The 14,407-nt window shown below is 46.3% G+C and overlaps 1 protein-coding gene across 1 annotated transcript in view; it reads left to right on the top strand.

Moving 5' to 3' along the window:
• Nucleotides 1-14,407, top strand: part of FYN (FYN proto-oncogene, Src family tyrosine kinase) — a 158,464-nt gene that overhangs the window by 114,611 nt on the left and 29,446 nt on the right. The window contains exons 7-12 of the mRNA XM_021712853.1: nucleotides 520-669; nucleotides 3,461-3,625; nucleotides 4,023-4,178; nucleotides 6,239-6,418; nucleotides 7,851-7,927; nucleotides 8,602-8,755. Coding sequence (XP_021568528.1) covers nucleotides 520-669; nucleotides 3,461-3,625; nucleotides 4,023-4,178; nucleotides 6,239-6,418; nucleotides 7,851-7,927; nucleotides 8,602-8,755 — 882 coding nt within the window. The remainder of the gene's footprint in view (nucleotides 1-519; nucleotides 670-3,460; nucleotides 3,626-4,022; nucleotides 4,179-6,238; nucleotides 6,419-7,850; nucleotides 7,928-8,601; nucleotides 8,756-14,407) is intronic.

The raw sequence follows: 14,407 nt of genomic DNA, 5'->3' as shown, positions 1-14,407 counted from the left end.
CGTGGGTGAAGGTGACATGGGACACGAGCTTAGTCATGCATCATCTCACTTCTCCTGGCTTGGATTGCGGGGGTGGGAGAGAGGGTGTCAGAACTGTGTCTCCACTGTATTAGTTCAGAGGGTACTGAACTGAGTATTTTAGCAAGATACCCAGGAAGTTTTCAGTCTCAAGGGCAGAATCATTTTATTGCTAATATCCTCTGCTGTTTGCATGACAACAAGAGGCATCTTCCTGTTACTGAGTGGAGATGCTGTGTGTTTGTGTGTGTGTGTGTGTGTGGTGCCCATGTGTGTGGGTGCCTATATGTGTGTGCACTTGTACTTGCGTGTGTGTATGTGCATGCATGCATGTGTGTACACACACTCATAAGCATGTGTACATACATGTGTGCACACACGTGTGCATGCTTATATGCATGCCCTTGGTGATTAGTAATCAGAACAGTCGAGTGAATGAGACCTGAGAAACAAGCCAGTACTCAAGATGACGGGCGCTGCCATGCTCTGTCTTCTCACCAGGTGCCTATTCACTTTCCATCCGTGACTGGGATGATATGAAAGGAGACCACGTCAAACATTATAAAATTCGCAAACTTGACAATGGTGGGTACTATATCACCACCCGGGCCCAGTTTGAAACCCTTCAGCAACTCGTACAGCACTACTCAGGTAACCTGCATTCTGACTTCTGCTAACCATTTGGTCGCTGGCGGGAATGGGTCAACACAGAGCAAAAAGGGCCGGGTGGAAGAAGGGGCACAACAGACGCATGTGAAGTCCCTGGGAAAATGTTTCTCTCTGCTACCAGTGGGGGGTTGGCCGACAGGTTCTATTGCTGTTGTTCTACCGTAGTTTTTATTAATTCCGTATGTTTGTCAGAAGCTTCTATAATATTCTAGTCCCCCAAGTAGAAAGCAATAGGTTTCTTTTTTAAGTGTTTGTGTTTTCATCTTTCTCTTAAAATCCACACAACATGATCTCCTCCCATCCCCAGCATAGTGTAGTTCAGCACCGTGAGAGGAGGGCGCGGTGCCTGGGAGGGCACTTCCATGGAGACTCTATAGGGAATGTCATGTCTCTGCCACCATGCACACTCAGCACTGTCACGGGAACGGCCGCACGTGCATTTCACTCTCCTGCAGCCCGTGTATCATGGGCCACTCCCACCAAGAGTTGTTTTCTACCTGATCTTACACGTACATGGCCCATAGCTCTTAGATCTAATAGCATCCCTTAAGTTCAGCTTTTTCAAAGTAGATAGTCTCTCACCTAATACCCAGATGTCACCATTATCTTGTTGTCCCAGAAAACATATGTAATTATTAGGTGTTTAGGTATGCAATTTGTACATCTTATTTAAAAATGCGGCTTTATGTGCAGTTGTTAAATGACCACTTTCTTTCCTAGACAAGCATGTATATCCCACTACCTGATTCATACACACACAGGCATGCTTCTAGATCCTTGATCCCTGGCACCCTATGTGAGACTCAGCTATACATTTTCTATTGTTCTTCAAGACAATGACACACTCAAAAATAGTACTTGATTTATCTCTACTATTGCTCTATGCATATTCATTGAAAAATATGTGTGTATACTTTTTAGTACAAAAAAGCCATCTTTTGAAAATGATAATTAGAAATGTCCGTATATTGACCCTGGGCACTAATTGATGATATTAACAACCCTTAGCGTGCTCATTGGTTGTGGCCTTAGCTAATCTGGCCTATGTGGATTCCAATGAAACAGCTGGGAAAAACAGAACAGAATATCTCCTTGAGCTTAAGCAATCTACTTGAAGCGCCTGCACGTTGGAAGGATTTTTCAAATACTGAAATATATTTTATTACAGCTAAAAACCAGCAAGTCCCCAGGGTTTGGGCCATTTGAAAATGCTGTGTTGGAAAGGGCACCTTAATAACAGCCCAGAGCTGGAAGGAGGGAAGGGGTAGCAAGAACAATGGATATTTTTTAATCTCAGAAACAAAGTCATCTCGATCAGCTTTTATGTTGGCTTTTCCTTGCCTTTTTCTCTCTCACACACGATAAAACACCTTTGAAAAATACACATAAATAATTTCCTGCCTAAACATCTCAGAACTTAATTCCATCAGAAGGAAAGGAGTAAAAAAGAAGTTGCAGCTAGCTCCCAAAGAAAAAGCAACACTGCATTTGCTTTTCCTGGGTCCCGGGGCTTCCGGGGGCCAAGCTGTGTCTGTCTACCTCGTAGACCACACTCTCTGCAGCTTTTGTCACATCCCTGATCTCTTATTCTTTGTTACCTTTTCTCCCCTACCTGATGTTTACTTGGCCTTTAGTTAATTTCCCCTTATCACTGCTAGATTCTTTTTTTTTCAGGCAGGGTTTCACTCTGTTGCCCAGGCTGGAGTACAGTGGCACAACCACAGCTTACTGCAGCTTCAAGGGTCTAGCAATCCTCCTGCCTCAGCCTCTGAGTAGCTGGGACTATAGGTGTATGCAAACACACCTGGCTAATTTTTTCTATTGTTTGTAGAGACAAGGTCTCACTTTGTTGCCCAAGCTGTACTCAAACTCCTAGCCTCAAGCCTCCCAAAGTGTTGGAATTACAGGCATGATCCACCAACTCCCGGCTATGTCTGCTAGAGTCTAAAAGATGTATTCTTTAAGAAGAAAAAAGGAAATAGAGAGGGAAAAAAAACCTCCCAATAACTTCCGAATAATAACTATTCTTTTCCTTCCTCTCTGTCATAAGGAACAGAATTCTTTCACAACCTTGAGTTTTTGCAAATTTTAGTTTCCATTCTTTCTCCTTTCAAACCAGACAGTTAAATTATATATCAGAGACTGTTATAAAGATTTTTTAAATGAAAAATATCAAAGAAGCAGTTCAAGAATATCTGACAGATAGAAAAGAGTCAATTAGAAAGCCAAAGAAATCACTAGAAAAACGTGACCTCTTTTTTCCCCACCAAGTATAATCTTCAGCCTCACTAGTTTATGACACTTTAATGTTCTGTCCTAAAGTTATAATTTTAAATACAGTCTAATCATACAGGAAGATCCCCAACCCCCTGTTTAATCTAGATATTGGAGGTGGGGAAAGGACAGTCATGTCAACATTCTTCAGTCCAGATGCAACTTTTTAAAATTGTCAAGGGTATTTTCGGGTTTTCAGAAGACTTGTTATTAGCACATTGGGCTGGAAATGTTCCTCTCACTCTGTGAGTACAGAAACTGAAGCAGCCTATGTCAGTATCTGTGTATAAACTGTCTCACACCTGGGACTGGAGTAACCCACATTTGAAATGTCCTGCATTCTGCCCCAGTGGCAGTGCTTCCGCGTGTTGATGTCTGCCGCTCCAGCGCATCTGTTGGTGTAGCCCCCGCAAGCAGCGTTGGTGCGGGTGTAACCTGTGAGTGCTGTTGTTACATGTTCTGCTCTTCTCTCCCTGCCCGCTGCCGCCTGCTCCATCAGAGAGAGCCGCAGGCCTCTGCTGCCGCCTAGTCGTTCCCTGTCACAAAGGGATGCCAAGGCTTACCGATCTGTCTGTCAAAACCAAAGATGTCTGGGAAATCCCTCGAGAATCCCTGCAGTTGATCAAGAGACTGGGAAATGGGCAGTTTGGGGAAGTATGGATGGGTATGCTGAGACTCAATTACTCTCCTATTGGCTTCCTCGTTTGGGAAACCCCAAACGTCAAAGATGGAAGGTGAAAATAAAGGCATTACACCCAGGAAGGATGTTTGATTCCTTATAGAGGGAAATGAGAATTTTGATTTCGGTTTTAAAATTCTGGAATTTTTAGAAAAGAAATGGCAAGCAGGCAAAATTGGCAAATGACTCAGATTGTACAATTACAGGAGCCTCAATCCATAAACCGGCAAATGGTATGAGGAACGCCCCAGCCTGCACAGACAGTCTTGAACTTCATTTCTGAAGGCAAGCATTTGCCGAATGTCACCTTCCATCTTTCCAGTGCATGCATGATTATGGATTATAAGGACTGTGTTTTCTTTATTAATTCCTTTTCCTATAGAGAAAGCTGATGGTTTGTGTTTTAACTTAACTGTGATTGCATCGAGTTGTACCCCACAAACTTCTGGACTGGCTAAAGATGCTTGGGAAGTTGCACGTGACTCGTTGTTTCTGGAGGAGAAGCTGGGTCAGGGGTGTTTCGCTGAAGTGTGGCTTGGTAAGGCAGAGGGCACATTGCATTTCAGCTGCATTTCAAAGCCAGTTAAAGGATGGTTTTGCACAAAGACACTTTCCCTGATGACCAAATGGGCACAGGTCATCCAGATTTTCAGAACATGGGAACCCCTTGCTGTGCGCAGCTGTCCTGCTTCTTGTGGTGAATAAAGGCACCCACAGGACAGGAAACAGTGCACTGTGAATCTGAGGCGTCCTCTCCTAAGAGGCAGGAAGGTAAGATACCACACATGGACGCCATAAGGAAGACCATGGGCATTTTGTTCTGTGCGCCTGGGTGTAAATCCTCACCAGCTGATTAACTGTGAGCAAGAGGCTTAATAACCTCTCTGAGCTCAGTTTTTTCATCTGTAAAATTAGAGTGATACTTGCTTCATAGGACTGATTTTTGAATGACACAGGATAATGTATTTAAAGTCCTTTGCAGACAATAGGTGTTCAATGGACACACAAACATTTCTTTCTTGGTTGTCACTGATAAGGCCGACAGCACTGTGCCCTTGAAACTGTTTTATAATCCTTTGGGCCAGTAGCAGCTTTGCTTAGAGACACACAGACTTTGGCCCCACCCAGCTACATCTGTCAAGAAAACAGTATTGATGCTCACAGAACCCTCCTTCTTGCTTCCTTCACATCTTAAGGATTTTAATCAGGAAGAACTGGACCCTACAAGAAAATTTATTTTCAAGCTTTATAATTGTCAGCTTTAAATCATTACACATACCATTCACATTTTGTTTCCCACTTAACAAAAGACAGCGTGCCCACTGGAATCAGGATGGATACCTATGTAATTAACCAGCCTGGTACTAGGGAGGAAGATTTCACTGTATTTAAAATGTTGTGTGCTAACGCTTAAATAGCAAAGATTACTTACAAATTTTCAAATTTCCTATGTGCACTCGGTGGGCAGATATTCTATGAGACTTAAACTAACTCTTCTTTAAGCCATTTGTTTTTTCATAGTTTATATTTTTGTAATTCTATGAAATGTGTTTTTAATAGGATAACAAAAATTGCTCCAATTTACAGAATTCTCAAGTTCTAAAACCAATTACATTAAATATAAAAATAAATTTTAATTTAAACCAGTCATCTTTTTCAAACAGAAAATAATGTCAATTAGCAGAATGTTTCCCCTTTATAAAGTTGCTCTCTAAAGTCACGGATCTAATAATGGACTACGTATAGAACCTAGGTTTTACTTTTTTAATATTGGGGCCGAAAGAGACAAAAGATAGCCCAGTCCCATTTCTGTATTTTACAGATGAGATAACTGATGGTGATTTTTAAACCAGGTCTTGCATTCCAATTTACTAGATTTTTTAAACATGTTCAGTTTAGACATTTCTGCTCCCTCCCAGCTGCTGTTCATTCCCCCAGTCCTCCTGATAGAAGCCATTACTCTTGCCATGGCTGACATCAGTAACCCGAGGAATTTGCCTTACCTGGTTGGAGTCCTGGCAAAGGGTCCTGAGCTCCTCGCCAGTGCTCATCAGCATGTGGGCTCACCCTTGCAAGGACTCAGTCAAGTCACTCGTTCAGAACAGACAATCGAGAGGCTGGGGTGATTTCCAGATGTCCTCAGTGCATTGCCAAATTTCTTAAATGGCACATCCTATAAACTTAAATAATCTTATTTCATCTGTGCTCACTACCTGAGGGACGACTGTTGGATGGCCAGGCCTGTTCTAACCCCTAGACTTTTATCACTATAAACATGGGCTCAGAGCTTTTGGTATAAATTTGTAATTATATGACTGAGCCAGAAAAGAGAGTGATGTGTCTCAAAATAAGAAAAAAAAGAAGATGAATTACAAACCTTAATATAGCCATAAGTGTCCATAGCCATAAGTAGACACAGTTTTCCTGTCAAAATACTTGACTGAGTCCTTGCAATTAACTGCCTTTGTTCAACAAGAGCTATATTAAGTTTTATAAACTTAAAATTTAACTTGATGCAAATAGCTGTTGGTCAGAAACTTTTTTCCTCCCGTCAAAAGAGGTTCTTTGGTCTGACTTAATGTTGTGGGATGTTTGCAGGTACCTGGAATGGAAACACAAAAGTAGCCATAAAGACGCTCAAGCCAGGCACCATGTCCCCCGAGTCCTTCCTGGAGGAGGCGCAGATCATGAAGAAGCTGAAGCATGACAAGCTGGTCCAGCTGTACGCGGTGGTGTCCGAGGAGCCCATCTACATCGTAACCGAGTACATGAATAAAGGTAGGCAGCACTGCCCCCACCCCCTAGTGCTCACAAGGGTTTCTCTGAGGAGTCAAGGATCCCCGTCAGGAAGCTCCATGCGTGAAAGCGTTTTTAACACATTCCCACCAAGCCCTGGCGAAGTGCTGTGCCTTCTGCACATTGCACGTGTCAGGGATCAAGCACCTGTCCATCATGAAATCACTCGTTTTTGACATCAGGTGGAACAGAGGCTCTTGATGGTCTGCTGGTATTTTGAATGTGGCAGCTTTGTTAAATATCCCTTTTACAGGGGCCAAAAAGCTCCGTCAGACACTGGTCTCTGGGCTAAGTTTCATCTCTGTCATTTTAATATCTCACTTTTTTTTCTAGCTCTCTTAAACATCAGATGATGAAATGACATGCTTTTAAAGAGTATTCTCATATTCACTCACTCTCTCTCTCTAATCAAACCATTATTGTTGGGGATAAGGCCAGAGTTCATTCTGTTTTGAAAAAATAGATGAACCAAACAAGAAACAGCCTTAAAAGGCAGTGCAGGATACATCAGAGGATGCCAGTGCGATTCTTCTTTTCCATGTGCTTTCTTTCTTTTTTTTTTTTTTTTTAAATATGGAACGCTCCATGAATTTTCTTTTAAAATATAATTGGAACTTTTCCCTGGCACATTGCTTGTCCTTTGAATCCAGGGTTATTTTGTAAACATCACCGGTGACCATCAGGGGCCTCCAGCTTCTGCAGGTGATCATTTCTGTCATTGTGTTAGTCAGTTCTAAGCCTCCTCAGGCTGTGTTATAATAGTGGCTGTGATTCTGCAACTGTTTTGTTTCAGAGTCTGATTTAAGGCTTGGCTGGCTATGATCTAATTAAGGGCAACTATCTGCCCCACCCATATTCCTCAGATATTGTTTTCTTGACTGAAAATAAGCTAAGACAGTAATTCTCAAACTTTACCTTATGTTAGGATCACTCGGAGGGCTTCTTAAAACACAAGTTTCTAGACCCAGCCTTTAGAGTTTCTAACTGAGTTGATCTGGGATGAGCCCTGAGCATTTACAAATCTGGCAGGGTCCTGGTGGGAACCACTATTTTGGACCAGTCAGCTTAGTCTGCATTTTCCCCACATCAGCCCTTGGGAAAATGGGATTGAAGTGGTGCAGGTCTTCACGTGTTCCTTTCTCTGGCATAAAAGGAGACTTAATTCCATTTCTTCTAGTTTTATCAAATTGTTGTTGTCTTTAGAAGTGGAATCAACACTATTTTTAAAAGGTAAAACTGTTGCTTCTCAATGTATAGAATCGTTTCTACCCTGCTTTTTTATATAAACCCTTTTACTGATGCATTATCCCATTCAACTACCTTATTACTTTTAATAAGGAAACCAAATACAGCTCTCTATTGGCAATTCTTATCTTTCAAAGTAAGTTGAAATGGTTTTCTGTTTTGTTCATAGGAAGTTTACTTGATTTCTTAAAAGATGGAGAAGGAAGAGCTCTCAAATTACCAAATCTTGTGGACATGGCTGCACAGGTAGGCCCTTGGGGGACATTGATTTGTGAGGTAAATGTATAAGGCAGGGACCCAAAAAACCGGAATTATCTTTTGGAGGGTGGGCTTATTGTAGCACAGGCTTACCCCTAGATAAGTGTTCTAAGAACCAACCCATCAGCATCAGTATACCAACTAACACAGTTGTGAGAATCTGTGTTTGGCTTCAGTTCATTTTTTTTTGAAGATTCTTTCAAGGCATTTGCCCATTTCATGATGGGTGATTTACAAGTGCACCTGTCCACACCACACTGAGTATTCAGCAGTTTTTGGCCAAAAATGGTAGGATCCCTATGCCCCACCCTCCCTATTCACCCAACCTTACCCTAAGCAACTTTCTTCCGTTTCCCTGGATGAAAAAAATGCTCAAAGGGAAACATTTTGCCAATGTGGAAGAGAGAAACAAAAATCAGCAGAAGCACTAAAAGGCATCAAAACTGATGCATTCAAAAACTGTTTTGAGCAGTAGAGAAAAACCTCTCGATGGGTGTATTGCATCACACGGAGAAGACCCTGAAGGTGACTGAAATTTAAACATATAGAATAAATTTGCAATTTTTTATAAATAAATTCCAGTTTTTTCGGGTACCCCCTTGAATGACATGTGAGCATGTCAGGTCACGGTGTGACGGGTCCTGTTCCCTGGCTCTCCACAGGTTGCTGCAGGAATGGCCTACATCGAGCGCATGAATTACATCCACAGAGACCTGCGATCAGCCAACATCCTGGTGGGGAATGGACTCATATGCAAGATTGCCGACTTTGGCCTGGCCCGGCTGATCGAAGACAATGAGTATACAGCAAGACAAGGTGGGCACGTGAGTGGCAGTGGCTCTGACCACAGCCCTGGGAATAGTCACCTACTGCACGCCCCTTCCTTCACGCCCCTCCCTTCCTCTTTGTCCTCCCTTCTTCCAGAAAACATTAGCAGCTATTGTCATTCTTCGGCTGGGTCTTGCTCCTTGATCTGACGGGTCTGACAGCTGGGCAGGTGGGAGTTGCCCTTGGCTCACAGATGAATGAGAGGCTGCCTTTGGTGTGTGGTGTTCATGGTGTGGCCTCCTGGCTCCTATGGCCTCCTCTCAGCAGCCGGGCCTAGGACATGCTATTTTGAGAAGGAAGACGGCGGGAGCCACTCAGCTGGGCCAAATCCTTTTTTTTTCATGTTTCTTTTTCTTTGTTTTGAATCGGTCTCTCACTCTGTCACCCAGCCTGGAGGGCAGTGGCACAATCACAGCTCATCGCAGCCTCGACCTCCTGGGCTCAGGGGATCCTTCTACCTCAGCCTCCTGAGTAGCTGGTACTACAGGTGCACACCACCACTCTCAACTAATTTTCTGATTTTTTGCAGAGACAAGGGCTTGCCAAGTTGCCCAGGCTGGTCTCGAACCCCTGGGCTCAAGCAGTCCTCCCGTCTAAGCCTCAGCAAGTGCTAGGGTTACAGGCGTGAGTCACCACTCCCCGTCTGGGAGGTATTTTCTCCACATCAATCCTATGTGCAGGACTGATTGGGGAATGAGATTGAAGTAGAGTAGTGATCGCCAAGTTATAGTCCATTAATCTAACTCCCAGGAGAAAACAGCGGGCACAAACTGGAGAATTTGATACAGGAGTTTTTGTTTTTAACAAAGGTACAGACAGGGTTTAGGAAAGCCACCAGGGCATGGCATGGCATCTCAGAGCACGTAAGAGCAGGGCAGCCAAGCCTGACAGGCAAGGGACAGGGCACGGGCAGAAATCAGAACAGGCAGCTGAGGGGGGACGGCCCTCTGCAGAGAGGGGCACAGGGATAGATCCAGGGACTAATGCCAGCCTCACCCTTCTGTGGTCTCTGGGTCTTCTTCCATCCAATCAAAAGCCAGAAGCTGAAGGAGCCCTGTGGTGAGTCCCTGTGGGTCCAGATCAGGGAGAAGAAGGGTGGAGAGGCTCTGGAGAGACTGGGTGATGGCAGCATTGTCACCTAAGCTCTGCCTCCTTTCATCTGCTCCCTCTACCCCACACCCTGAAAAACCCCTAGAAACTGGCCTTTACATGAGACATGTCCAGCCCGCTGACTACTCCCATGGGGCAGCTTTCTGGGTGCCATCAGGGTTCCAGATGCAGGAGGGAGGGGCTTCCTGGGGACGTCTTCCGTCTTCCCAGACCTTCACCAGCCAGCGGTCACCAGGCCAGAGTATGGAATTAAGTGTGTGGTTCACACTCACATGTGGGCTTCTTGTAGAACAGAATGTCTGTAACTGGAGAAGGGGAAACTGCCACTGCTGTTTCATCATCCTGAGCAGGGCTGGGCCATCAGGAATGCATTCAAGGCTGTCTCTGTGCTGAATCTATAATGGCCAGTTCTCGAGTTCTCCTTTCCCTTCTTCTTCTCCTTTTCTTCCTCCTCCTTCTCCTTTCAATTCTTTCATCTCATGCCAACTCTTCCCTCCTCATGTTTGACTCTGAAATGGAAACCTTGTCAGCAGTCTCCAGTGATGAGGGAGAATGCTCACCAAGACCCTGGCTGGAGCAGACACTGTCCAAATGCTAAATCACATGCGGTCAGACGGCTCAGCCATTTGACTTTCCCCAGCACGTGGCAGCTTTTGTGCTGGAGCCAAATGCCCACACAGCGAGCATACCCGCTCCACACGCGCCCCGGTGCCGGGCCAGATGGCGTGCCGTGTCTCTCATCAAAGGCACGCTGCGGCTTTGATTGGCACTGGCAGCCCAGAGAGGAATGTGGACGTGATTTCGAGGCGGAGGAGCCGAGGGGATCTGAGAGACCGTGGAGGAGGGTGTTTACCTTGGGGCAAGGCTGTCAGATCCCAGCACCTGAGACTCCCACAGAGGGTGGGCGAAAGTGGTGAGGCATGCGTGTTTGCTTTGGGGAGGGCCGGAGCGAAGCCATGTGTATGCCCATCTGTGTGTGCGTGGAGTTTTGCCGCTCTTCTTGAGCTTTGGGCTCTACAGAGTTTGTGGTTAACAGCCATGAACCATTGATAAAGGAGAAGGTTGCAGGGCTGGGAGCCAGAGCACCCAGTAGGGTGCTATTGACAGGGTGGGTGTTTCACTCATCCTCATTCTTAGGGTGAAGTCTCAGACTGTGGCCCAGGGCCTGGTGCCCTCACTGTCTCCCCTCTTGTCCCGGGTGCCAGCCTCAGCCTCTCTCCCTGTCCCAGCCTCAGCCTCCCTCCCATCATGGGCGCTGGCTTTAGCCTTCCTCCCCATCCCATCCTTGGCCTCCCTCCCCATCTCACCCTCAGCCTCCCTCCTGTCTCAGGTGCCCCTCAGCCTCCCTCCCATAGTGGCCCTGACCACCTCTCTGTCACAGTCCCAAGTACTGTCTGAACCCCTTCCAAAAGCCCACCCTTATAGCCTTTATATGGTGTTCCCTCACCTGATTTCCAAATCTAGGGTGCCTCCCTTCCTTCTTGAAGGTTTTTCCTTCTTTCTTTCCTTTCCTAAACATCTTCAAACCCACACCAAACACTGGAAAGAAGTAGGCAAAGAGTAGATGGACTGCAGGGAAATAAAGCCTGTGTGGTCCCAGTGTGTCCCAGGAGAAGAAAAGAAATGCTGTCCTGCAGCTGGTGGGAGGTGGGGAGAGTCCAGAGAACATTCTCCAGGTCCAGCACAATGGTTCACACCTGCAATCCTAGCACTTTGGGAGGCTGAGGCGGGAGGATCACTTGAGCCCAGAAATTCAAGACCAACCTGGCCAACACAGCGAGACCCCATCTCTACAAAAACATCCAAAAACTAGCTAGATATGGTGGCCTGTGCCTGTGATCCCAGCTACTCAGGAGGCTGAGGTGGGAATATTGACTGAGCCCAGGAGGTCAAGGCTGTGGTAAGTCGTGATCATGCCACTGCACTCCAGCCTGGGTGATAGAGTAAGACCCTCACTCAAAAAAAAAAAAAAATCGAGTTTTCCAAGTGCCGGACCTGAGAAGGGAAGTTTGAGGATCAAGAGAAAGAGACTCAGCAGGGTCAGGTGACTTGTACAGAGTCACACCACCGGCAAAATGGCAAAGCCAGGATTCGAAAGTGGAGAGGGTTGGTTGTCATCCCCTGTTGCCCTTTATTCCATGGGAACATTTTTAAGAGGCACCTTCTAACATACATGTGTGGGGCAACTGGAAAGACCTTCAACTTCTTACACAGGGACAACCCAGCTGTGAGTAAGCTTTCTCCTGAAGGTCTGCCCTGCCCTGGCCCGTTTACCAGACAGAAAGGGTCTGCTTGTATCTGCTGGTGTGCTCTGCAGATGGCCTGAGGACTGCATGCCGCATGCCGATGTTTCTGCCGGGAGTCCCCTCCTCCCGAGACAGCTGGTCCACAAGCCTTATAATATTTGCAAGTCGGGTTTTACGTGACCCATGGGCCACGGCCACGCTGTATCTTGGTTATGAGAGTGCAGGCTGTGTTCAGAAGCACATGCCAAGCACAGATATTTCAGGTCTGTGACAACCCTTGTTTCCAAAATATTTGTGGGTTTCCCACCTCAGGGTGCACTGAAATGTCAGTTCACCTCACTCTCCCCAGGCAGAAGAGGTGGCACTGTCCAGGACACAGGCAGAGTTGGACTTTACAGCCATGTCACACATACCTTCCTGTGTTGCTTTCCTCCACCAAGCCCCACCCATCACTGGACTGGGCAGAAGCCTGTGTCTGGAAGAAGGTCACGGCCAGGCCCAAAGCCATGAGGGTGGCCTTCCACTGACAGCATTCCAGAAGCAGCTCATCTCTGCTCATCTTCTGTTACCTGCACATCTCACTCAGCTATAGCAGATGGCTTTTCTGGAGTCATAACCTCTGCTAAATTCTGCCCAGTCAGGGTCTCTAGATGATGCCAACATCAGTTATTTGAGGGCCTTGTCTCTGGAGGGGTATTTGCAAGGAGCTACTGAGATGAGGAAGCCTAAGACTGCACGGGAGGAGCATGCAGGCATGTCGTGAAGGCAGATAGACCCGGCTTTGAAATTCAACTCTACCACTGCTGACCTGGGGCCTGGGGCAAGTCATTTAACTTCTGCATTCCTCAGTTTGCTTATCTGTAAAAGGGAAATACATTCCACCTGCTGTGTACATTTTTGCAAAGATTAAGCAAAACACACATGTAAAGAGTTTAGCACAGCGCCCAGCACAAAAAGTGGCAAGTACATGTTACGTGTTACTACTATTAACATCTCGTACAAGACTAAGTCCATGGGAGTAGACAAACGAGTGAATGGATTGTAGTTAGAACAGTGGGAGAGCTCAGACACTGTTCAGGAAGGGAAGGAGGAGTCCAAGGTCATCCCCAGGTTGTCAGATGCAGGAATTGCCAGCAACAGAAATGAGCTGGGCAGATATTATGTTCAGAGAAAGAGGATGAGTTTGGTTTGGATTTGTTGACCTTGAGGTGGTTGTAGTGGTTCTCCAAGCCCTAAGAGGTCAGTCAGGGGGCCTCATCCTCCCAGCCCTCCCCCCGGGTCTGGTCACTGCTGCCCGTCTCCCAGCCCTGCACCTCCCTCCTAGACCACTCCAGCACCCCCCAGGTCTCGTGAGGATTTGCTGTCCGTCCACTGTCCTCACATCTACACCACACCTGTCCCCGACCCCCAGCATGGAGGTGTCACAAGGCTTGCTTCCCAAGCCTCGCAGCCCCTCCGGCCACCCCTCCTTTCAGAGCGTACACTGGCAGTTGAGAAACATGAAGGAGTCTCTGCAGTCTCTAGTTTTTCCTTCATAAGCCTTCAGGCTATCAGGGCAGGGACTCCCACCAGTAATCCCAGCACTTTAGGAGCCTGAGGCAGGAGAATTGCTTGAGCCCAGGAGTTCAAGACCAACCTGGGCAACATAGAGAGACCTTGTCTCTACAAAAACCAAAAAGTTAGCAGGGTGTGGTGGTTCCCACCTGTAGTCCCAGCTGCTCAGGAGGTTGAGACGGAAGGATTGCCTGAACCCAGGAGGCCGAGGCTGCAGTGATCATGATTGTAACAGTCATCCCACTATACTCCAACCTGGGGCATAGTGAGGTTCTGACTCAAAAGACAAAAAAGAATACTTTCTTTTGTGGTCACGTGTTTATTTTTTATTGAGTCATAACATACAGACGGTAAAATGGACAAATCTGAAGAGCACAGCTCAGTGAAGTCTTACATGTATAAGCCCTTGATAGGGCACACTCCCAGCCCCCAGAGACCCCATTCCCACTCCCTGTCAGGGACTGCCCCACATGGAGCCCCTTTCTCTCTCTGTCACCGTGGACTCATCTTCCTGTAAGTGAACTTTCTGTGAACCCAGTGTGACTCTTCTGCCTGACTTCTTTCCTGTCATCGTGACCGTGAGCCACTTCTGTGGTGTCATGTACAAAAGTAGCTGGTTTCTTGTTGTGACTGAGTCGTGGTCCGCTGTACAAATGCATCACAGTTTGTGAATTCTACTGTTGCTGAACACTTGAGGCCAATTCCAAATTGGGGCCATCATAAACACAGG

The sequence above is a fragment of the Carlito syrichta genome, unplaced genomic scaffold (genome assembly GCF_000164805.1).
Source record: "Carlito syrichta isolate Samal-C Ts95f unplaced genomic scaffold, Tarsius_syrichta-2.0.1 Scaffold303669, whole genome shotgun sequence".
In the NCBI taxonomy this organism is placed as follows: domain Eukaryota; kingdom Metazoa; phylum Chordata; class Mammalia; order Primates; family Tarsiidae; genus Carlito; species Carlito syrichta.
Note: the sequence above shows the minus strand (reverse complement) of the source record. Positions and strands in the feature narration are given on the sequence as shown.